General features: G+C 49.3%; 8 protein-coding genes across 8 annotated transcripts; 4 read left to right on the plus strand and 4 right to left on the minus strand.

Annotated features, from left to right (window-relative positions):
* Nucleotides 1–192: 192 nt before the first annotated feature.
* On the plus strand, nt 193–2,385 carry FIESC28_08832 (uncharacterized protein; the record flags this gene model as incomplete). Its single annotated transcript, XM_031162969.1, has 4 exons — nt 193–269; nt 348–547; nt 601–2,214; nt 2,264–2,385. 4 exons carry the CDS (start codon nt 193–195, stop codon nt 2,383–2,385), a joined length of 2,013 nt encoding a protein of 670 aa, XP_031012951.1.
* A 783-nt stretch (nt 2,386–3,168) lies between these two features.
* FIESC28_08833 (uncharacterized protein) lies at nt 3,169–5,784 on the plus strand (the record flags this gene model as incomplete). The annotated part of the gene is made up of 1 exon (XM_031162970.1): nt 3,169–5,784. One exon carries the CDS (start codon nt 3,169–3,171, stop codon nt 5,782–5,784), a length of 2,616 nt encoding a protein of 871 aa, XP_031012952.1.
* Nucleotides 5,785–6,375: 591 nt separating this feature from the next.
* On the plus strand, nt 6,376–7,026 carry FIESC28_08834 (uncharacterized protein; the record flags this gene model as incomplete). The annotated part of the gene is made up of 1 exon (XM_031162971.1): nt 6,376–7,026. The coding sequence occupies one exon, from the start codon at nt 6,376–6,378 to the stop codon at nt 7,024–7,026; it is 651 nt and encodes a 216-aa protein (XP_031012953.1).
* A 665-nt stretch (nt 7,027–7,691) lies between these two features.
* Nucleotides 7,692–9,969, minus strand: FIESC28_08835 (uncharacterized protein; the record flags this gene model as incomplete). The annotated part of the gene is made up of 2 exons (XM_031162972.1): nt 7,692–8,903; nt 9,106–9,969. The coding sequence occupies 2 exons, from the start codon at nt 9,967–9,969 to the stop codon at nt 7,692–7,694; spliced, it is 2,076 nt and encodes a 691-aa protein (XP_031012954.1).
* A 160-nt stretch (nt 9,970–10,129) lies between these two features.
* Nucleotides 10,130–11,431, minus strand: FIESC28_08836 (uncharacterized protein; the record flags this gene model as incomplete). Its single annotated transcript, XM_031162973.1, has 4 exons — nt 10,130–10,311; nt 10,370–10,421; nt 10,610–11,288; nt 11,364–11,431. 4 exons carry the CDS (start codon nt 11,429–11,431, stop codon nt 10,130–10,132), a joined length of 981 nt encoding a protein of 326 aa, XP_031012955.1.
* Nucleotides 11,432–14,261: 2,830 nt separating this feature from the next.
* FIESC28_08837 (uncharacterized protein) lies at nt 14,262–15,080 on the minus strand (the record flags this gene model as incomplete). The annotated part of the gene is made up of 1 exon (XM_031162974.1): nt 14,262–15,080. One exon carries the CDS (start codon nt 15,078–15,080, stop codon nt 14,262–14,264), a length of 819 nt encoding a protein of 272 aa, XP_031012956.1.
* A 565-nt stretch (nt 15,081–15,645) lies between these two features.
* FIESC28_08838 (uncharacterized protein) lies at nt 15,646–17,873 on the minus strand (the record flags this gene model as incomplete). Its single annotated transcript, XM_031162975.1, has 7 exons — nt 15,646–15,894; nt 15,946–16,397; nt 16,451–16,508; nt 16,558–16,596; nt 16,647–17,122; nt 17,180–17,562; nt 17,611–17,873. The coding sequence occupies 7 exons, from the start codon at nt 17,871–17,873 to the stop codon at nt 15,646–15,648; spliced, it is 1,920 nt and encodes a 639-aa protein (XP_031012957.1).
* A 3,228-nt stretch (nt 17,874–21,101) lies between these two features.
* FIESC28_08839 (uncharacterized protein) lies at nt 21,102–23,772 on the plus strand (the record flags this gene model as incomplete). Its single annotated transcript, XM_031162976.1, has 3 exons — nt 21,102–21,531; nt 21,582–23,564; nt 23,621–23,772. The coding sequence occupies 3 exons, from the start codon at nt 21,102–21,104 to the stop codon at nt 23,770–23,772; spliced, it is 2,565 nt and encodes an 854-aa protein (XP_031012958.1).
* Nucleotides 23,773–24,273: the final 501 nt, after the last annotated feature.

Below are 24,273 nucleotides of genomic sequence, written 5' to 3' on the forward strand. Positions count from 1 at the left end.
AATTACTCGCGACCGCTAAAAAGTCGCCCAACGACAACAACACAAACCACCCGCGTCACCAGTCGCGTCACATTTTTGACACTTCTAACTGTATAGTCCACCGCCAGAACTTTCCGAAATACAAGAAAACTCTGGACTATACTGCGCAACTAGTTGAAATACGATACACTTAATCACAGCATAAAAAGCAAAATGGCCCCTCGCGGTGGTCCAAGGCGCAGCGAAGTCGCTGAGCCGCAAGCTTTCCATGCTCTGGGTGTTCGTGGTCGGTAAGTCGACTTGCGCATCTCAATCGCGGAGATGCCTTCGATGCGACGCAGTAAACAAAATTCTAATTTTTCCCCCAGCAAAACTGGTGTCACACTAGTAGACACAGGCAATCGCGACGAGCATGGAATGCAACCTCTTGACGACCTCCTCTCTTCGCCAGACAACAAAGAAACAGAATCACCACCGAGACACTCCGACGACGATGAAGTTAACGACCATTACGAAAGCGGGGACAATGATGATGAGGAAGGTAGCGAGGACATGGAAATTGACACAAGTTAGCTTATTGAGCTTTGCTGCAATAAGATCCAATGACTAACACCACTCTAGATCCTGGACCAGGTCCTCAGACTGTACTTAGGAGAAACATCATTCCTCTACCTCGAAGTCGCTCGCCTGTGAAGACTACACTGCTGTCTTCTCCTCGACGAAATCCAAATCTCGAACACCTCTCTTCGCCAACCCGATCACCTGGTCCTAAAGAGCGCGATAACACCGTGACAAGGAAAATCGATTTTGGAGAAAAACCCCCGGGTCGCGGAAAGGCTGTGGCTAATGGAGTCAATGGCACAACTCACGAGGAGGATGACGAGGAGGATGACGAGGAGACGGAAGATGCGCCTGAAGGTGACGACGAGGTGGAGGACAACATGGACCTGCTCAATGAGTCGCTTCAACTGGTAGATGGTATGGGCGGCAATTCATCAGAACCTGGATCCGAACCGGAATCTGAAGCAGAGTCCGAGCCGGCGCCTGCGCCTCCACCAAAGGCCACCAAAACATCAGCCAAATCCAACCAAGAGCGAACAGACGCAGTTTCTAAAAAGCCAGGGCGACGCGGAAGACCGCCAAAGGCGAAGCCTGTCGAAGAAGAGCCGGTTGAGGAGGAGCCAGTTGAGGAAGAGCCGGAAGAGCAAGAGGAGATCATTAAACCCGCTAAAGGTCGACCCGGAAGAAAACCCAAGAACGCTGTTCAGCCAAAGGAGCCTAAGGCGCCCGCATCACGGAAACGACCAGCGCCGGAGGAGGAGGAAGAAGAGGTTGAAGAGCAGGAAGATGAAGCTTCAGAGCCGGAACAAGAGCAAGAGCCCCTTAGGCAAACCAAGAAGCCACGTACCGAAGCACCCAAACCATCGAAACCGACGAAACCTGTACCATCAAAGACCGCTCCAACAAAACCAGAGGCAAAGCCAAGAGGGCGGCCTGGTCGAAAGCCCAAGGCGCAAGCGGCAGCCGATGCTGCGGACGATGTCGGGGAGACATCATTCGCAGCGCTTCAACGTGGACCTCCTTTACCCAAAAAGCGTGGTCTTGTCTCTGTGCGACACGATGCCGAGGAAGTACGAACGACAAGATCTGGAAGACACTCATTCAAGCCGCTCAGTTGGTGGGCAGGCGACAAGGTGGTTCAGGAAGAAGAGGAGTTCAAGGATGTTTCTGGTCGCGATCGCTTCGTGCTTTCAACCATCAAAGAGGTCATCCGTGCTCCTGTAGAGGAAGTGCGTTCAAAACCAGCCAAGTCCAGAGGTCGCCCAGGCAAGGCAAAGTCAAAGGCTGTTCGAGAGGTGGAAACCGTCGAGCCCGAAGAGTGGGAGATTGATCCTGGTGTTGTCAACGGCGAAGTCATTCTATGGGATCCAGAGCATGAGAGGAACCCCCCTGGTGACGAAGAGCCAGTGGAAGTGATGGATGATCGAATCGCCATATCAGGCTCCGCGATTCAAACACGAGATGTTCAGAATGTATCTTTCCGCATGGCAAAGACGCTCACAACGCCATTTCTGGGTGCTGGTGTCGTTGATCTACCTGCTGGATCTGAGAAGCGACCCAAGAACTCGCGTAAGATGCACATGGTCTTCTTTGTGCATACTGGAAAGGTGCTCGTTACTGTGAACGAGGCCTCTTTCCGCCTCAGTGCTGGAGGCATGTGGTTTGTTCCCAGAGGTATGTCCCTTATACGCTCTTAATATCCGCTCTTACTAATGGTAAATAGGAAACTATTACAGCATAACAAATGACTACGACACAGACTCACGAATCTTCTTTACTCAAGGATGTGAGATATCAGCACAGCCGGTAGAAGCAGATCAGTCACAACTATCCATGATGGCTTAAGAATAGCAACATCATGCTTGGGAAATAAATAGAAATTCGTGCTGCTCCATCAGTTTGCAGCATAATCAAAGGCCATTCTTGTTGGGGACCCTTTTGTAGGACATCCCTTGGCGAAAAGTATGGGAAGGGGAATATCCACTGATGGGAGTATATCTTGTTGGCCGGCTTTATGATTCATGTACGGTTCATGGCGCTTTGTGAGTTAGTTGTATACCATTCATGAGATGATTTCAATGCAGAACTGTTGCAGGTGCAGAGAATGTCCCACATTATCTTGTGTCGTGTTTCCTCTTGAATGTCCCACGTTCTTCTCCGCGCATAGTGGGGTTGATCTTCACAAGGAGTCCTTGCTTTGAGTGTTCATGGGTGGGTTCATCGTTTTCAGCTGTCTCACCTTAGCGCGCTTTCCGTAGGTAAGAACCTACCTCAGAACATAAGAGATGAAATTATTGCAACAGCTTATGCCATCCGTTAGGGTATTGGAAGAATTGGCCGCCGAAAGCATAAGAGACGAAATAACTCGGAAAACTTAGGCTAGCTTAGGCTAGCTTTTAGGCTACTTTATTTGAGCACCCTATGTAGCAGAGGATAATTCTATCCGTACCTTGGTAGTTAAAATGCTTTATTGGACAATGACCTCATCACGGGAAGCTAGCTGTGCAGACTGAGACAGCTAAGTCATTGTCCCACCACAACATAAACATAGATCTTCCACAATTTCTCCTCAGTTCGAATCCTCACAGCATGGGCATCGAGCCCTTGGGGCACTAAAACCTTCTCATGATGATTCCAAGCCGAGGCCTTGCCAGGGCGGCGCTTTTCGCAACCCAGCGGCCCCCTCTCACTTCAAGATGCGCGACATCACTTCTTCGACAACGGCTAGGAAGAATACACCACCAGAATCAAACTGGAAGTAATCGCGTGTGGATTACGACTGCCAACCCCGGGGACCTTGCAGCGAACCCCCCAATTGCTTCCTCGGCGGAAGAAGGGGCCGACAAGAGTGGTCACATCACGACAGAATCCAATGAGGCCATCCTCTTCTTCGACAATATTTTCCCTCTCAAGCTCAGCAGTGTACTTGTCCGTCCTTGGAAATCGGACCACGACGTTTCCGACCTTCTAAGACGGTTCGAGACGTCTTCGTTGGGAATCCTAGACCCCATCCGCCTCGTCAAGACTGCCATCCCAGAAGACCTACCTATCCGAGTCACCGAAATCCTGCCACGCCTCAAAGATGGAGGCGCATATGTCAAGTTCAAATATGATTCCAGCATAGATCCTGCCGAGATCGAAGCTCAATTGGGAAAGCGATTGAGAGAAAAGCCGATTAAACCATGGTTCTCCATCTTCCGTCCTGTAAACGCTCGTCTTGTACAAGGCACACCTTGGTTAGAGGACCTGTATAGGTACCCTACCAGCTTTGTCAAAATCGAATTCGTTCCTCCATCTCCTGGCATTACTCCTGAAGAGCTTCCCGAAGAGACACTTTACTCTTTGTTCCGCAAATACGGAAAGATTGCAGATATTACCCCGCAGCCCACTGACTCAAAGATCACACCACGATATGCCCACATCCAATTCCCTGTAACAAGGGATGCGATCACAGCTCGCAATTGTATGCATGGCTTTATAGTGAGTGAGGTCTTGGGAGGTGGCAGCAAAGGGACTAAACTTCGTCTATCCTTTGAGAAGCGTGTTAAGGCACACAGCATCTGGAACTGGTTGACTAACCATCCTCGTATTGTTGTTCCTATTCTCGCTGCCCTGATTGCCGGTCTCTCAGTATTGATCTTTGACCCGATCCGAGAATTCTTCATCAAGCTTCATATCCAGCACTCTCTGGAGTTCAAGGATTCGCGTGTCTACAAGTGGTTCAAGAAACAATCCGGCAATTTCGGACTCTCACAGAAATCGAGGAGTGAAGATGGTCTTGAGGAAGTCTGGAACCACAGACGAGACGCAATTGTACAAGTGCAAGGCTGGCTTGATGAGACTTCTGACACTTTTATCGTTGTCACAGGTCCCAAAGGCTCCGGAAAGGTTGAAATGGTAATGGATCAGGCTTTGGAAGGTCGCAAGAATGTGCTCAAGATTGACTGCAGACGTATCGTCGAGGCAAGAGGAGAGGCAGGTACCATCAAGCGTCTAGCAACGGCTGTTGGTTATCGTCCTGTCTTTTCTTGGGCAAACAGCATGAGCAGCATGATTGACCTTGCTGTTCAGAGCACCACTGGTGTCAAGGCTGGCTTCTCGGAAACTCTCGAATCTCAACTCAACAAGATAATGCAAACCACTACCGGCGCCCTCAAGGATGTTGCTGTCTCTTCGCGCAGCAAAAGAGACAGTGACTACAGGCTTTCCGAAGATGCTTGGTTGGAAGCTCACCCCGAACGCAGACCCGTCGTTGTTGTCGATAATTTCCTCCACAAGGGCGAGGAGAACAGCATTATCTACGACAAAATCGCTGAGTGGGCTGCCACTGTAGTCCAGAACAATGTCGCCCATGTTATCTTCCTTACCACTGATTCAGCTTACTCGAAGCCTCTTGACAAGGCCCTCCCTGATCGACTCTTCCGTACCGTTTCCCTTGGTGATCTCGCACCCGAGGTGGCCAAGAACTTTGTTCTGAGCCGTCTAAAGGATCAACTTGCTGCCGACGAGAAGGCACGAAAGGAGTTGGGTGACGACGCACCACCAAAGACAACTATCCCACGACCCAACATGTTGGAGCTCGACCAGTGCATTGATACACTTGGCGGCCGTCTTACGGATTTGGAATTTCTTGCTCGACGCCTTAGAACTGGCCAGTCTCCCAAGCAGGCTATGGACGAAATCGTTTCCGAGACAGCTACCGACATCGTTAGGATTTACCTTCTTGGCAAGCCATCTGATATTGAGGGCAAAAAATTTTCTTCTCAACAGGCCTGGCATTTGATCAAGTCTCTTGCGAAGAGCCCTAAGCTGCGTTACAACGAAGTCCTTCTTTCCGCACCATTTTCCTCCGCCGCGCCGGCAGCTGCCTCCAATGCCGATGCTGCCATCGACAGCCTCGTCAGCGCGGAGCTCATTGCCGTGAAGACTCACCAGGGCCGCCCAATGACCATTACAGCTGGCAAACCTCTGCACCAAGCAGCTTTCTCTGTCCTCCTCGAGGATCGTGTTCTCCGCGCCAAGATGGATTATGATGTTCTCAACGACTCTTCCAAGGCTGAGGCTCGTTCAATTGAAAAGGTCGAGAATGAGTTGGCTTTGTTGGGCACCATGCCTAAGCAGCCAGGAGAGACCGCCGGTCGTATCAACTTCTTGCTTCGCAAACTTGAAGACAGTCAGGCTAAGATCGCCAAGTGGGATCAGGAGATGACCAAACTGAAGAAGCTTCTCAGCGAGGAATTTTAGTGTATAAAAGACGAAATGAGAACATAAGAGACGGGATGATTTAGTCTATATACCCTAAGAGACGAAATCATTGTATCATTTTTTATGCTTAATTAGAAAAAAATACCAACCCCGCTACTTGATCTTTCCCAACTTACATGATATGCTCCCTTACCTGCGACACACCATTAACCACTCCAACCTTACTCGTATTGCTGCGGTATTCGATGAGAGCCTGCAGCTGATACTGACTTGATATTACATATTTTGATTGAGTTTAATTTACATTGCAAACTGCCATAACTGTACCGTTGGTAACAATTATCATGTCATGATCTCGGAACCCCGGCAGATCTATTTTCCCCCATAGATTTCAACTTAGCGGCGCATCTTCTCCAAATCTCGAAAATCCAATTGACAAACCACTTCGCTCGCAGTACGAAACTCAGCCAGATTGAATCACTCGCATCTACTGTTGGATTTACGATCAGCAAGGCAACTCCTCCGGTCTCATCGACAGCCACAAATAATATTGCCTTTCGGCAACGTTGGGATCAAGAGCATCAACCTCAAGATATTCCGAGTACTTCTTACCACTTACACAACATCACAATGGGTTGGCTATGGTCTTCGACGCCTTCCAAGGAGGATAAAACAGCGACGCCAGTCGAGAAAACACCTTCTACCAAATCAACTACCTCGACTTCAGTCTCAGATCCAACACACTCATCAAACTCCAACTCCAACCAGAATACCGACCCCGAAATTCAGAAATTCTTCGAGCTCTTCGAAGCCGAAAAGAACAAACCAACACCTACACAAGACGAACAACAACAGTCTTCCTCTTCCTCCTCCTCTCCATTATCATGGCTCGCCCTTAAAAAGTCCCCCCGCTCAACCGCCCCTACACCTTCCAACATCCCACCCCGCGACGCTCTCTCCGAAGCCCTCCTGCCCACCGACATGTCCTGCCGTCAAGCCTTCGACCAAGCATGGGGATGCAACTCCATGGGCGGCCAATTCACAGCGGTATACCGTTACGGAGAGATGCGCTCGTGCAGCGAGCATTGGGATGACTTTTGGTTCTGTATGCGTGCGAAGGGATATTCTGCTGAGCAGCGAGAGAGGGCTGTGAAGGAGCACTATCGCGCGAAGGAGTTTACAAAGTATGGACCAGGAAAACCGAGTAGTGAGGATGTGTGGGAGAGTAGAGGGGAGAAGGTGCAGGTGGGGACATTTTTTACTCAGTCGATTGATGATTAAATAACGAACTTATCATAGTGTATTAACAGAAAGAAACTCTTGCAGCAAATTAGACATATGACCCATCTGTGGTCTTGGGCTGTTTGACACAACTCGCACGCAAGTCTTTGATGATTAACAAGTATCATACAGAACTGCATGGCGTAAGCAAGATTTGAATGTCGATAATTGGCAGAGTTCGTCTTGTACTGCAGTTGATCAAACTTAGTAAATCTGGGTATGGTCTTCAACTTGTACATCAAATTCATCCTTTATGGTTTTTTCTAATTTTCAAATTACTGACACCTGGCGGGGGAAGCAAAAGAATTATCCTTAAGGCTTAGACTAAGCTGTAGCCCAAGTAGTAACCTAAATTTACATAAAGGAACGAAATTGTTTGGTCTCTTATGCTTTTGGGTTACAATTCTTCTAATACCTGAGATGGTAATTGACCGAATTATGTCACGATGGAGAAGGCAAAAGTTTTTTATGAATGTTTGATTCATTGATTCATTAAATACATGAGTGTAAACCACCTGAGCTTTTCATAACCGTGAAAGTCGCAAAAACAAAAATAGAAAATCTAATCTCATCATCCCATGAAAAACCACTAGCCTCCGCATTGTACCCATGGATACATGACTGCTCTAGAAGTCGAGACTGATGTTATTGGGGTATCAAAGAATTTAGTCGACCTCCTCGACGGTGGGACCATCGTCACCACCAGCGCCGGGGGCACCACCAGGGCCACCGGCACCAGGGAAGCCACCAGGACCACCGGGCATGCCACCAGGAGCACCCTCACCACCAGCTCCGTAGAACTTCATCATGATGGGGTTGGCCTTGCCCTCGAGCTCCTTCTGGTGCTCCTCGTACTCCTCACGAGTAGCCTGCTGGTTCTCGTCGAGCCACTGGACGACCTTGTCAATCTCAGCGGTGAGGGTCTCCTTGTCGGAAGCCTCAATCTTCTCCTCGACCTTGGGGTCGGAGAGAGTGTTGCGGAGAGAGTAGGCGTAGGACTCAAGACCGTTCTTGGCAGCGACACGCTTACCCTCGGCCTCGTCCTCCTCCTTGTACTTCTCAGCATCGCTGAGCATGCGCTCAATCTCCTCCTTGGACAGGCGGCCCTTGTCGTTGGTAATGACAATCTTGTTGGACTTTCCAGTGCCCTTCTCGACGGCGGAGACGTTCATGATACCGTTGGCATCAAGATCGAAGGTAACCTCAATCTGGGGAACACCACGAGGGGCAGGGGGGATACCAGTGAGCTCGAACTTGCCCATGAGGTTGTTGTCCTTGGTGCGCTGACGCTCACCCTCGTAGACCTGGATAAGGACACCAGGCTGGTTGTCGGAGAAGGTAGAGAAGACCTCAGACTTCTTGGTGGGGATGGTGGTGTTACGGGGGATGAGCTTGGTCATCATACCACCAGCGGTCTCAATACCGAGAGAGAGAGGGGCGACATCGAGAAGCAAGATCTCGTTGGTGGACTTGCTGGAGGTGTCACCGGAGAGAATGGCAGCCTGGACAGCGGCACCGTAGGCAACTGCCTCATCGGGGTTGATGGACTTGTTGGGCTCCTTTCCGTTGAAGTAGTCGGTGATGAGCTTCTGGACACGGGGGATACGGGTAGATCCACCGACGAGGACGATCTCGTGGACAAGGGACTTGTCGATCTTAGCGTCGGTAAGGACACGGTCGACGGGCTGGATGGTGGATCGGAAGAGATCCTGGCAGAGCTCCTCGAAACGAGCTCGGGTGATGGAGGTGTAGAAGTCGATACCCTCGAAGAGAGAGTCGATCTCAATGGAGGTCTGAGCGGAAGAAGAGAGGGTTCGCTTGGCACGCTCACAAGCGGTTCGGAGACGTCGCAGAGCGCGGACGTTGGTACCAAGATCCTGGTACGAGTTAGCTACTTCTAGTCTTCGCGATATGGCCCTTCGTTTTCTGATGAGCTTTGAAAGCAGAACGGTATTTAAAAGAAACATCGCAAGGTTCGCAAACATAATCAGAGTCCCCCATTTCCATCTTCTTCTTATGGCGCGTTGTCTTGTTATGGCGGGCCAGCATCGCAGCATCGCGACAGGACACATCACAGACAGAACAATGGTAAGTCTGGTTGGCCACTGCTTCCTGCTGGCGGGCGATGGTTGCTGGACGTTGCTTGATATTGTTGACTCGACTACGCTCAATGTGCTCAGGCGTGGGATTGGCACGAAGAGCTTTCCCGTAGTTGGCATGGTAAGTACGGTTCTTGTCCTTGATGATGGCGTCCATCTGGTTGAGCTCCTCAGGGCTAAGATCAAGGTCTCCCTTGCGAACTTCTGCTCCCTCAGTGATAGGACTATGCGAACACAGGCCATCCCATGCATACTGATCTTGAGACCAGGGAGCCAAGTGTTCAATCCCATATGGTGTATCCCGGCGGCGAAGGGCCCAGAATATACAAGTAAATGCAGCTTCCAGGAGTAGGAATAGAACTCGTAGGCGAGGACGATCAGCTGGAGCGGGCATGGGACAGGAAACAAGTAGAGCCATATGAGTGATAGTGTACCCATCTCGCTTGGCTTTGTCGACATACTGTGGACACTGTCGACCATTCCGATGACCACTGAGACGTCCAGACACTCCTGTACTAGAGTCCGTTCCACAACCAATGTAGATGCCAGGAATACAGCCAGGCTTCTTAAGCACAAGCACGTAGATACCCCAGAGCTTACCAGGGATATAGGAGGACAGGCTTTTGAACCAGACAAAAGAAGGCGGAGCGGCCATACAAATTGTGTCCAGTAGACCAGGGCAGAAGGCGAGTTGAGCAGCATCGTAGAGAGTAGTGAGAGTGCTGAAAGAATCAACAACAACGGTAAACGTGGGATGAACATAGGTTCGGACAAAGAGGTGAGACCAGCAGAGTAGAGTAATGAGTCTGGTAAGGCCTGTCGAGGACGTGTCTTGCTCAGCCATTGCGAATGGGTTGGGATGATTGAGGATGGGAAGAGAAGTTCTGGGTGCCATGCTCAGGCCAGAAGACCTTAAGTGCCATATTGTTTCAATGGGAAGGCATGGGCTGAGGATTGCTGGCAATTGCTGGCAGGAGCTAGCTGAAGGATGGCAGGTATGGCAGTCATGACTGGTGATACTGGTTGGGATGGCAGGTGCAGAGTTGGGGTAGGGTGGGGGCTGAGTTGCAAGAAGTTCGCATGGAAGGAGCGACCCTCAGGCAAAATGAGTCATCCCATGCCAGTGGACACGACCAGTAATAGCCAGGAATAGTACCAGAATAGCTGCCAGGCTTGAAATGATGAGCTGGTAAAGAGTCAGTATATTGAAGAATCATTGAGTGCCATGCATTGCCAGGACTTACCAGAAGAGCGCCATGATGGTGTCTTGTTGTGTCTTGAGTCGATGATGTCGAGCTGCAGTAACCATGGAATGGTAGAAAGAAGACAAGCGCCAGTAATAACCAGACAATGATGTCGGGTGATGATGCTTCATTGAAACACCTGATTGTTTCGTTGCGATACCTGATACCTTATTGCGATGATAAAACAAAAGAAATACTATACTAGAAAAATCAAATACAAAAATGCTAACTCGTACGTACCTTCTTATGCTTGCGCTTGAATTCGTTAACGAAGTGGTTGACCAGACGGTTGTCGAAGTCTTCACCACCCAAGTGAGTGTCACCGGCAGTGGACTTGACCTCGAAGATACCCTCCTCAATGGTGAGGAGAGACACATCGAAGGTACCACCACCGAGATCGAAGATCAGGACGTTGCGCTCACCCTCGACCTTCTTGTCAAGACCGTAGGCAATGGCGGCAGCGGTGGGCTCGTTGATAATTCGGAGAACGTTGAGACCGGCGATGAGACCGGCATCCTTGGTAGCCTGACGCTGAGAGTCGTTGAAGTAGGCGGGGACGGTAACAACAGCGTTGTTGACAGTCTCGCCGAGGTAAGACTCAGCAGTCTCACGCATCTTGGTGAGGATCATGGCGGAGATCTCCTCAGGAGTGAAGTTCTTGGTCTCGCCCTTGAACTCAACCTCAATGACGGGCTTACCAGCCTTGTCAACGATCTTGAAGGGGAAGTGCTTCATATCGGCCTGGACCTCAGAGTCGGCGAACTTGCGACCGATCAATCGCTTGGCGTCGAAGACGGTGTTCTGGGGGTTCATAGCGACCTGGTTCTTGGCGGCATCACCAATCAGACGCTCGGTGTCGGTGAAACCGACGAATGAGGGGGTAGTTCGGTTACCCTGGTCGTTGGCGATGATATCACATCTGGGGTAAAAGTTAGTGTCTTGCTCAAGCGAAAAATAGGCAGATCTATAGATCTGAGATGTCAAGAAAACTTACCGGTCCTCACGGAAGATACCCACGCAAGAGTACGTGGTACCCAAATCGATACCGACGGCGGGAGCCATTTTGTGTGATGTGTATGTGATTTAATGTGTAGAGTAGGTGAGAGAGATTATGGCGTAGAGAGAAAAAAGGAAAAGAAAACGCAGTGTGCTTCAAAGGGAGATCGTGATATTTGAAGTCTTTTGAAGGGTATTTGGATTGTGATGATGATGTGAAAAGAAAGACGGAAGCAAGAGCAGTTGAGCAAAGCATCTAAATAAAGGCGGCTGCCAAGGTTCGATGCGGTTCTGCGCTGTTCCAAAGGAGCCCACTTTGGAGAGCTTCTCGAGAGTTGCAGGGGCGTCTACCGCTTTCTGGGCGCTGCTAGGCATTAGTGGGGGGTGTGTTTGGAGAGGCAAAGCCGCAAATGGGGGGGTCTGAAGAAGCGTCTAGCAGCTGCGTGCACCTGGCAGATCTGGGTTTGCTCCACTAAAAAAACTGCAATATGCGACCCCGTAGGCCGTCTCCTAGACGATGGGTGTCGAGATGGATCTTGGATCTGATTCTGGCTGCTTCTTGAAGGCGAGTGAGTGCTTGCGAAGCAGCCGAAATCTCCACTGACAGCGAGAAATCTCATGTTTATTCCCGTAGCTTCCGTTTGTTTGCTATGTTCTGTCTCGCTCATTCTCTTTCTCAGCCTCTACTCGCTTGAGGATCTCACTGATGTCATGTCCTCATAAACTTTTTGCTTCCCAAAATTTCCAGCGCGGGGCATCCGAGCAAGGGTCAGCAAGCTCAAAGTCGAGAGTACTTTGGATGCGTCCTTAGATTGCACCCAGTCAGAAGTTTCCAATACTTTGCCCCACCAAACGACCGGATAGCTCCCTCTTGTTGCCCCTCCTCAACTGGTGCTGCAGTTTTTCTCTGTCGCTCTTCTCTCCCTGGGGTTTAGCACTGCGAAAACTCTAGGTTGCCTCTCCATCACCGAACGTCATTAGACGATCTTGAAAATATTCTACTGTGCTATATTGTGGCAATTGAATGAAATTTTCTGATATTCTAGCTCTACTATACTGTACTGTATCGATGTCTATCGTACGACGGTGCTGTCATTGAGATATCGGACAGATACTGGGTTTCGGATATGGATGGATGGATGCCTTGCTTTGTTCTTGGTGTCCAACAATGCGCTGGCTACCGCTACTTTGAACGTACCTATCAAGTGATTGGATTATATTAGGTGCATTGGCGATGCAGGTTGCCTGATTTACTTTTGTTTGGTGTTGGTTTTGGTGCTACTAATGTCCACGTAGCTAACAACTGCACTATGTCGGTTATTCAGGTACATGAATCTGAAGAGGACTCTCAAGTAGGTATCATTATGAGGCGATAGCATTGTTGAATGGATTATCTAGCCTGTCTTGCCTGTCTACAGCCTGTCGGAGGATTGGCCACTGCTTACTGGTCTTGTCTCAACTCGATCATAGCATCAGGCTGGAATCAGTAAGACGTAAACCCAACTCCAATTGACTTCAAGTTTGCTTCTGACGATGTCGGTTGGGCTGTTGCATGCAAATGGATCTCGAATCACTCGTCAACCCCCATATTTTTACTCCGAACCGAAGTGGGTTCTTTCTTTCTGTTGTTGTCTTTTCGTCTCTTCTCGCAACGGCAAATGGTATCACTTCTTTTCCTAGTGCTTCCACGACTCTCTGCGCATCCACTTGGGCTCACAGGGCCCCAGGGCTGAGGCGTGGCGTAGTAATCCGAATGCCCCTGATACCCAAACGAGTAACTGTCTGGGGTGTCTGTCAGGTAACCGAGAAAACCCCTGACGATGTTGATTTGGTTTGATTTTGTTCTGCTGTGTTAGGTAGTCAATGTATTTGCGAGTTCGTGGTTGGGTTTTCAGGTTTCACTGCTGCAAACTCTTCAAGGCGCCAAAGGCAGGCAAAGACGATTCGTGTACCTTACAGGCAGAATCTGACAATAACAACAACACATTTGTCACTCCCTTGTCTGTAATTGCGTATTCGCCTCATCTTATCGTCTTCTCTATTCCACTTCCTTCTCTTTCTGTTGCCTCTCAGCTTCTAATCCTAGTCGGAGGCGACGCATACTCCAAACTTTTGGAGTTCATGTGGGGCCCCATGTCATGATTAGCTCCATAATGGTTTCCAAGCACGTTCGACTGTTTGATTGGTTGCATAGCATTCGCTTCTGACTTGCATTTACCCTGGAGCTTCGATGTGAAGCTACCGTCGTCCATCGTGATGAAGACTTCCAGGTCTGCCGATTCTACTGCAAGCTGTACCTTGCACTAGCATGCGTTAGATCGAAACGAGATGACACGAACATGATGGTTTCCGTGTTGGGAAACTGGATCTAACGGCCCGTTGTCATGTCTTCCGAGGGTCAGTTAACCTGAAGCCATCACCATCTAAACACCTTTGAAAGCAACCCTACCATGACCAGCATGTAGATGTAAACGATAGTAGCACATAATACAAACAAGCCAGAAAGGCGTCTGAAGTCTCAATCAAACTTATATATTTGCTGATTGGGGACGGGCGAGCCACTAGACCTGTCGGCCGTTACAAGGTCGCTCAACTGACCATGCCTAAACACATCTGCATGTCTGACCGTTGCGAACATGGATCCGCCCAAACCTGTCCCACGAAGAGATAAAAATAACTACAAAGACTTAATAGAGTTCTAGAATATTTCCCCTTCAAACAAGGTTATCGAGCCCCCACACCTCCAGTTGCGTTCGCAACTTGCCTGCTTGCCTCTAGCTGGTGCGTATAGTAACGCTATCAGCTCAACCCACTCAGCTGACCTCCGGGTGACCGACCTCCGGGAGAGGCAGCTATTAGTATTAATATTGTTCATGGGTAGTCCTCTTTGCCCAATTTAGTGACTTGCCACGAATTCTGGTAGATTCTCTTCCTCGATCATCACCATCGACTTATCCGCCATCCTCGAACTGTTCTCTTTCGCAGATCCACCCAGAAACCCGTTCCAGATCTTCTGCATCACATTATCTGTACTCCTCAACTTACTCCCCTTCAATGCTTCCTCATCCCCCTCACCAACCGTCAGCAACACCCTCTTAGCAGCAGGAAACCCATCAACAACATGCCACAAGCACCCAAACACCTGATCACTCTCCTGCTCCGCGTAGCCCAGCTCTGAAAGCACACATGCTAGATGCTTAACCCTATGCGTGTCCTCCCGGCGTAGGAAGTATACCATGGCCGAGTTAAACCCGTAGATGTCGTACGCTTCTAGTTCACCTGCTAGATAGACGCAATCGAGGTCGAAGTTGAACCAGACTCGTGGCGGCTCAGAGACGGGTGTATCAGAGAGTATTTTCGAAATGCGCCATCCAAAGGCAAGCTCATAGTGTTGCAGGCCCAGGTAGCGCGCTTCGCGATTGATGTGCAGAAGCACAGGCACTGAGCTACCGTGTGACCGCTGATTCAATTCATAGCGTCTTTGGTCCAGGCGCTCATCGCGCTGAAGACAGCACACGACGACGATGCGGGGTTGGACGAGGAATGACCAGATTCGCAGGCGCAATTCAGGCGGGAGTTGTGCGAATTGAGGAAATGCGGTGAGCGCTGACGACGGTAAGCTGGATCTTGAAGAGAAGCCATCGTCAAAAGTGCGAAACTCGAGCCAAAATCTTGGGTTGGGGCTTTGTTCGTCTTCAACTTCGATATCGCTCATGGTGGTGGCGGTCGAGGAAAGGTGTAGCAATCAATTGTCTAGATAAGAGGTGCGGTACGACACAATAGTTACGTATCAGAAAGCTCCCAGATGAAATCACAGAGAGAATTGATAGTTGGAAGAATCAAGAAGAAATGAAAACAAAGACGCATTCTTGTTTTGCCGCGAGATTTCTGGCAGGAGGTAGAGAGAGTCAAAAGTCAGGTCAGGCGATTGACTTCCGGACTTACACTACCCCAAGTCATACGTCGTACGTGATTCGTTGATGCAACGGTTCATCCTTCTACCGGCGGTAATATTTATCCAACGTCATATGAACCTCTACGATTTTTGGAATCCCCATGCTGCTACGATTGTTTCCTTCTATTGTTTTTTTCCAATTCAGTAGTATTGTCCAAGTAACTACATGGTAGGACCCAGAGCGGGAGCGATATAGCAGATGGCCGAAATGATCTTGGCTGAGTGAAATCTATCATGGTATCTTCTGATTCTAAACGCTAATAAAAACAACCCATTCCAATGTTCCCCGCCTATATAATTCCCTCCGTGTACAATTGCCAAATAGCTAAACCTGTTGCGAACCTTGTACCGGCCTTGGGACGTCAACGCTCCGCTCCGAGGCTATACTGCCCGACCACGCTCCGCTGTGCGAGCTGTTAAGTCGGTAAGCATTCTTCTCGACCCTCAGCTTCTCCTGGCCTCGTAATAGCTTGAGGAGATAAGATCCCTTCACTACAATATCCGTAGGACCATCCTCTCCAGGAGGCCCTTGTCCAAGCTTGACGTTGCCGATACACCATGAAAGTGGGAATGCCTGAGAAGACGTCAGTTTATGTCAAGATAATGAGGATCGTGAATGACATACCAGAGCAACAAGGGGAGTGACGGCAACAAATGCCCAAACAACACCCATCTTAGCTTGGTGAATATCTTGTTCATTCGCCTCCCCTGATTTGGACTGAACATGGTCGAATCCCCCGCTATGAGAGTCAAGCCCCGAGGTATTGTTGAAGACTGTAGACATGATGGTCAAACCAATGGTACCGCCGAAAGGAATGGCGACCGCCATGAGTCCAATGACTGAAGCGCGCAAGTGACGAAAGATACCAATGCCGTGAAGGGGCGACGCCATGAAGCGCATCCCGCTTCCGCATCCCACAAGAGCCATCATGCCGTAGATGACGCTCACTTTATCGGCCCAGATGGCCCACGCTAGAACGCCCAAACCAACGGATTCAGTAAGTGTACCGAGAAATACAGAAGGAAATGTCATGCGAGGCCAGCGGTTGCACATAAAGGAGCAGATGTAAACACCAACTGAGAGACTGTTAGCATATTCTCATGCACCCAGCGATATCTGGTGAGCTAACCTCCAAGTCCGGGAACAAAGTAAAGAAGCTGCACGCCGGCTTCATCAGAGTCATATCCCTGCAAACATAATCAATAATGATTCGAATTTAGAGATGCATTAACTTACCCTCACTGTAATGAAGTAGATGTTGCAGAAATAGAGTACCTAAAGAGGTCAGATCATCGAGAACCCTAGAGGTAGTGCATTCAACTTACTGCATACATCCCGATACCCGTGGCACACTCGCAATAGAACAGAAGAGCCATATCTCGGTTCGAGATCAGTTCCCAAGGGATCATTGCTCTTTGCCAAGGCAACTTCTCAGCCATCATATTGCCTGGGGCTAGTAAGTATTCCCAATAAAAGAAGATGCCGGCAGAGATGACTCCGAGAACCAGAGGAACAATGACAGCGGGTGACGACCAAGGATATGTCGCTCCACCCCAGGTCAAAGCTAGGATGATAAGTCCAAAACCGAGAATGAACAAAAGTTGACCGCCAAAGTCTACTGTTTTAAGTCGTGCAATGAATTTAGTACGTCTGCCAGTTTCGGCCGTTTCGTTAAGCTCAGAAATAGGTTGGGGACCGAGGAGTTCTTTGCGAAGGACGAAGAAAACAACGATCAGGGCGAGAACCGCGATGGGGAGGTTGATACCAAAGCACCATCTCCAGTCTGCTCTTGTAAGGTATCCTGATATCGCATATTAGCTATGTTCTTGCAGATCTGGAGATACTGGATATGGCCTACCTCCGATAACCGGGCCAAGTCCATATGAAATTCCACCAACAAGCGAGAAGATGGCCCAGTTCTTCGCGTTCTCTTGCAAGGAAACCTTATCAGCAAGAATAGTGCGAACAACAACATTTAGGCCAGCTGCAGCGAGTCCTTGAAATCCGCGACCCAAGAGAAGTACCGGAAAGGCAGTAGTGGGAGCTCCAGTACAGAGAGCGCTACCGATAAGCATGAGAACGATGGCAGCATTTAGCGATGCATTTCGACCAAAGACATCGGCCATCTGAGCCCAGAATGGGATAAACGCTGCGGATGTGAGATTAAAGGCTGAGACGATCCAGTTGAGTTGTGAAACCTCCCCAAAATCAGATGCAATCCACGGCAGAGCACTTGCAATACTAAACTCAGTTAGCTTTTGATGTAGACACTGTCAACTTCTTTCTTACATCGTCGAGTCGAGAGCTTGCAGGGCAAAAGGTGCCACAAGGCCGAGGATGATCTTCCATCGGTATACCCTTGCGGCCTTCTTCTCTGATGCACACGAAGCACATTTTACAGTCGAAGTCTCGTAGGCGTCCATATGCCGGCAAAGCTGTTTTTCTTGGGGTGCGTCGTGATGTGTCTGTTGCAGTTCCATGGACTCAGAGGGGAATTCTGTCTTTTCGCGCTCTTGCTTGGCCTTGATGGCCTTCCTGACTAGCGAGATCATGTTGTTCCAGCTCAACAAGGAAGTGCTGTGAAAGAAAGCTGGGAAGTCGAACGTTGAACCAGGTACTTGCGTGTTCAAGGACTGGTGTGTGTCGAATACTGGGAACAGTTGTTGGAAGCGAAGCAGGATATATTTATCTATTAAGGATCTGCAATGTTCTCGGCTTGAACGCCTTCTCCAGCCAGTTCATCCTGAAGGATCATGTATGTTCAACCAGGGGCAACAAGGCGAAGTAAGTCAATCATCTCTTGAACCGGGTCAATTCGAATGAGGTTTCCTATTTGGGATGAACATGAAGAGTGAGAACCAATAGCAAAGGGCCAACGTCATTGAAACACGGTCAGATTATCTGTCCGTCAACGGTTTAGTTTAGTAGATGCGAGCCTTATACATAGTAGGGCTGTGTTGTTGCAGGACCCTCGCATCGCATAGCTTTCCGAATTCAATTCGAATGGACTACCAAATGCGGTTAGACTGACCCATCTTTGCTGACAGCTCGAATGAACTCCCACAATGAGAGGAACATAGACAGGGTTATGACTTGGATTGAGCCATCCGGCAGTTGGTAGCCGAGAGCCTCATCAAATCCTTTTCATGGATCCGAGAAACAAATGTGGAATTTTCGTGATCAAAGGGGAACTCGTTTCGAAATGGCGGTGATCTTTGGGCGTTGCATAGTAGAAGGTTGATAATGCTTTCCTTGAACACTATCAAACATTATGTCAATTGCCGGAAATCGCTGAACTGTCATCACTGATTTCTTTTTGATCAGATATGCATGTGAAATCAATCGCAGGCGTACGTTGTAAGGTAAGGAAGGTTGGGTATATTGAGGGCGGCGTTGCGGGAGACTGAACGGCTACCATTCCTCCGTCTACAACGGAGCCGAAGCTCGTCTCGATGCGGACCCGGCCCTTTGAGGACATGCACAGGCATAACAACAATGCCGGGCGGCTGATCAAGTAGCGTGGTTTGATCAATGAACGAGACTTCTTGTTGCGACCACATGAAAGATAGGTGCCCTTTAATACCGTAGGTAGGTGGAAGCTGGGCGAAATAAAATTTATGATGAGATGCGTAACGAGTTTGAGCTGCAAAGAAGGAAGGAAGTCCTTGTGGTCGGGACTTGCCCGACTTCCCCTAAATCCGACCAAGGCAGGAGCTTTCCTATAGCCTACAGCAAATTAGGGCAGGAGTACAAAGTCTCCATCTCTTCTTCACTTTTGTTGCCGATTCTCTATCTTGAATAATCGACAATTTCTACAACACTGTCTATTGTCTTTCAAGAACCTCGAGACCCTTGAAGGTCTACAGTAATTCATTGACCACTCATATGTGCGCTTGGCTGCGACGATCCCGCATTCTAATTGCTGCTCCCCCACTACGGGAACAACAGGGGCCATGGTTATGACGAAACCCAGAAGCGCCTCCATATCTACGGCTTCCATTTGTTACAGCATCGTCGTCCCTTGGACCGAACCGAAAATAAACCTTGGCTTTCACCGATGGTTATATCCGCTGCAGAACCGCATATACTGTACAATATGACAATATCCTCGATTTGTTCTTCGCTACAGGACCAGCCAACAGCCGGCTCCTTTGAACCTCGGAAATGCCAAGAGACCAGAGCTGCCTGTCTACTGATCCTATTCTGGCTTGTCATTTGCTTATGACATGTGCCCAGGCCACCAACCTAAAGACATCACAATTTCTTCTTTTAGGCAGCTAGTTGGCATACCTTCCAGTATCTACTCACAATGTCTTGTTTACGATAATACTGCCGAGATGGGATATACTGCTACAGATGAAATCTAACGACTGAAATATTTCAAATATCCTAGCACCTCCAACGCAAGCAGAATATTCCTCTGTGCGCAAAGCATATCGACTTTTAGATTGCTCGAAGAATATAGAAATGATTAAAGAACGTGCCTGGCTGACCATCGTCAGCCCAGACTTCGATTGTGGCACATGATGCTTATGGGCCGTCCCCTCCATGAACCATAAACCAGCTTTAACCTGCACATGAAAGACGCCAGACTGATTAGACAGTGGTACTCGATCTTTTCTTTTTGAAAGCTCGAGGATGCCTACAGGCAGAAAGAGATACAGTCAGACTGCAAGGATGCTGTTTTGCCACGTGAAAGGACCCCTCACATTGATTGCAGGCTAGAATCTGGGGTTTGGGGTTTTGGTGTAGGAGGCTTTACCAGGGCAGTCTCCGTTACGGCTTGGGCGGTAGCATCGATGATTTACAATACCCGGCCACTCAAAAGCACTCGATATACCCCAAACTGCTTCAAGAGTGGATCCTCTTGGCTCTAGGCTTGGTTCTATCAATTCTCCTTGTCGTCACGGCTGCGGCTCGCAACCGTATTCTGAACATCCCGTCGTCCGAATTCTAGTTTCAATACTCTATGTTCGGGAATCGTCCGCAACGGTAACCCAAACACTCAGATCGGATAAGACTTTGTGGCGAACGGTTCGCGCCTCTGGCCTATTACGTAGTACTGCACCTGCTTCGCTTCTGCACGCCGCTCGGTTATTCTTTAAAGGTGCGTTACTGGAAAGCCTCATCCATATCATGGTAGCCGTATCCTCTTATAACCATCGCGTTACGGTCTCCAGATTCGGCACCGACTCCAGTTCTACCGGTCCTCGTTACTCGGCGATTTCTCGCTTTTTTGAATCAAACCTCGTATCTCAATCTCGGTAAGTTACTGTGCCTGGCCTATTCTACCTAGACGTTCCCTGAACCCACGGTTCGGCACCGAGTGCATTGTATCGGGCTTGCGGAAAAGTTTCACCATTGCCAACCCGTGTACTCAGCCCTTCTGCCCTATCATGTCTCCCGGCTGTCCTGACCCCAGGTTCTTTACCGGAGTCTCGGCTACCCCAATCAACTACATACAGAGAGGGTGAAGGTGCATTGCAGAAGGTGTGTACACTATGGGGTGCGTGGAGGGTCCACTTGACTCTTGTCTAAGTCAGCGAGGTCACAATACTCGGCTTATATCAGAGCCATATGCCCTCTCATTTGGGTTGCCTTGGCCTTTGTTATCAATCATTCATCTCTTCCCATTTGAAACAATCTTATCTATGCCATACCATTACCCTCAACAAGACTGTCACTATTTCTACCGAACCGCTCTTCGCGGACTCAACGTTAGCACAAGCGTGTCACCTATCTACGCCTAGACTCGATTTCCAACATTACCTACTAACACTATGACTCAAGTTCGGACGTTCACTCCTCCCCAGTCTCTTGGAGAGAGGCTCTCTGACCCATCTTCTACACCCACATCTGCAGGCGTTACTGTTCCTCGGACTCTGCCTGACATCCCTGAACTATCTCAACCACGACGGAATTCTCCCCCAAGACTCAACGGCGACTACAAACGCTATCCAATGGCCAGTGAATCAAGGAAGGATGGTGGAATCACCTTCGCAGGCCAAGACAAACTGCCAAAACTTCCCATTCCCGAGCTAGAATCCAGCTGTAAGAAGTACCTGGAAGCTCTAAAGCCGCTGCAAACAGCGCGGGAGCATGCGCAGACACAGTATGCTGTAAACGAGTTTCTCAAGAGTGATGGCCCCGAGCTGCAGGAGAAGTTGAAGACATACGCCCAGGGAAAGACAAGCTATATCGAACAGTTCTGTAAGTAGTAACACCAAGCCCGTTTGACAACCATATACTAACATCCACAGGGTACGACTCTTACCTCAACTTCGACAATCCTGTTGTTCTCAATCTGAACCCCTTCTTCCTCCTGGAGGATGATCCGACCCCCGCTCGCAACGATCAGGTCACTCGTGCCGCCTCTTTGGTCGTCTCATCACTTGAATTTGTCCGTGCCGTACGCAAGGAAGAACTTGCCCCAGACAAGATCAAGGGGACTCCTCTTTGCATGTACCAGTTCTCAAGGCTGTTTGGAACTGCTCGAGTACCCACTGAGGAAGGTTGTCAAATCGAACAAGATCCTGAATCGAAACACATTGTCGTCATGTGCCACGGCCAATTTTACTGGTTTGACGTATTGGACGATAATTCGGATGTTATCATGAGCGAAAAAGATATCACCTTAAACCTCCAGACTATCGTCGATGATGCGACTCAAATTCCGATCCAGGATGCTGCAAAGGGGGCACTGGGAGTATTGAGCACTGAGAACCGCAAGGTCTGGTCCGGCCTGCGAGATGTTCTGACCAGTGAGCCAGGCTCCAACAATGCTGATTCTCTGGGAATCGTGGACTCAGCTCTCTTTGTTCTTTGCTTGGACTACGCCGAGCCTGCTGATGCTGCAGCGCTCTGCCAAAATATGCTTTGTGGCACGAGCGAGATTGAGAAGGGCGTTCAGATTGGCACTTGCACAAACCGGTGGTACGATAAACTCCAGATTATTGTCTGCAAGAACGGAAGTGCTGGCATCAACTTCGAACACACTGGCGTCGACGGCCATACAGTTCTACGGTTCGCCAGTGACGTTTATACCGACACTATTCTTCGATTCGCCCGCACCATCAACGGTATGGCCCCTTCACTCTGGGCCTCTTCTAGCCCCGACCCATCTAAGCGCGATCCCGAGAGTTTTGGCGATGTCAGTGTTACCCCGCGAAAGTTGGAATGGGACATGATTCCCGAGCTCAGTGTTGCTGTTCGCTTCGCCGAGACCCGTTTGGCCGATTTGATTGAGCAGAACGAGTTCCGAACATTGGACTTTAGCCACTATGGTAAGAACTTTATCACATCGATGGGATTTTCGCCGGATGCTTTTGTTCAGATGGCTTTTCAGGCCGCCTACTATGGGCTCTATGGCCGTGTGGAGTGTACTTATGAGCCCGCCATGACCAAGATGTTCTTGCATGGCCGAACAGAAGCAATCAGGACGGTCTCAGAAGAAGTGGTCGATTTTGTCCAGGCCTTTTGGGCTGAGAACCCTGCTGAAGCCAAAATCGAGGCGCTTAGGAAGGCTTGCCAGAAGCATACCGCGAACACCCGGCAATGCGCAAAGGCCGAGGGCTGTGACCGACACCTATACGCTTTGTTCTCCGTTTGGCAGAGAAGCTTGGACGATGACCTTGATTACAGCAACGGCTACTCTAGCCCTGGTGATGAATACTCTGACCAGGCCGGAACACCTATTGGCAGTCCTGCGCAGGATTCACACCCTGCTGTGGATGGCGTCGAGGTGAGGCCCACGCGGGATCGTGGCTACAGCGTCAACTCTAGATCGCGAGACCAAGCCCCTCTCCCAGCTCTGTTTTCTGATGCTGGATGGGATAAGCTTAACAACACTATCCTTTCGACTTCTAACTGTGGCAATCCTGCCCTTCGCCAATTCGGCTTCGGTCCCACGTCGGGCGATGGATTTGGTATTGGGTACATTATTAAGGATGAAGGACTTGCTATTTGCGTTGCTAGCAAACATCGTCAGACAAAGCGATTTGTCGACACTTTCGAGAGTTATCTCCTAGAGATCCGCCGTGTCCTTCGCGCTGGTAACCGCAAGATGTCTATCGGCAAAGCAAGCCGTGCTCGTGAGGTGGAAACAGAACGTCCCAAACTTCTCAATCGCATCAAATCTCGAGGACGGCCTATTACTGCAGTTGAAAGCTTGCGCTCAGCCACTGGTACCACGTCACCAACAAATGAGAGCAGTACCTTTAGTGAAGATGATGAAATGGGCGGATGTAAGTTTACCCATCCTTGGAATTTCTTGTGGATGGTTTACTAACATGACATTCAGATGGCTTTTTCGATGCCGGCATGCTGTTGCAAGCCCTCAAGGCTCGCAGCGAGCACTTTGAATCCTCCGATAGTCGCACCTCGGAGAGAGCTGCTGCCGCACAGGCTCGTCGTCGCGACATTGGAAAGAAGTTGAGATTGAGTGATTACTGAGCATTAAATCATACATATTTCATAGCATAGCGTGGTCATGGATAGTGCATGGAGTTATAGGGGCTCATGTGTTATATCAGAATAGGTAGAACTTCGAATAAGGCAAATGTGCAATTTCCTTGGCGCTCAGAGCGAATTCGTGTGTCTTAAGTGTTGACTCCATTCTATCAACTAGACCCAGGCTGATTGTGCAGGTTTTGAAAGACATACAAGAGATGGAGCAAGCACCGCCTGGACAGATAAAACAAACTATGCTTTCGCCTTTATCTAAAGGAACGCCAATTTGGTATGAACGATTGGATGATACGGCTACTGATCCAACATCGCCGGTGCTTATACACAAGAAAGGGATAGATTTCCGCTCTCATTTGTCCGTGCTGCGATGACTTATGAGCTTTTGGCCATGCGATAGCATGGTGAAGCCTAGTCGAATATTTTGGCTAGCTATTCACATGTCATCGCACATTATAATTCGTGGACTTCACATGCCGGAAGCTACAA

The sequence above is a fragment of the Fusarium coffeatum genome (assembly GCF_003316985.1).
Source record: "Fusarium coffeatum strain FIESC_28 chromosome Unknown BRIP53273_contig_215, whole genome shotgun sequence".
Lineage (NCBI taxonomy): Eukaryota > Fungi > Ascomycota > Sordariomycetes > Hypocreales > Nectriaceae > Fusarium > Fusarium coffeatum.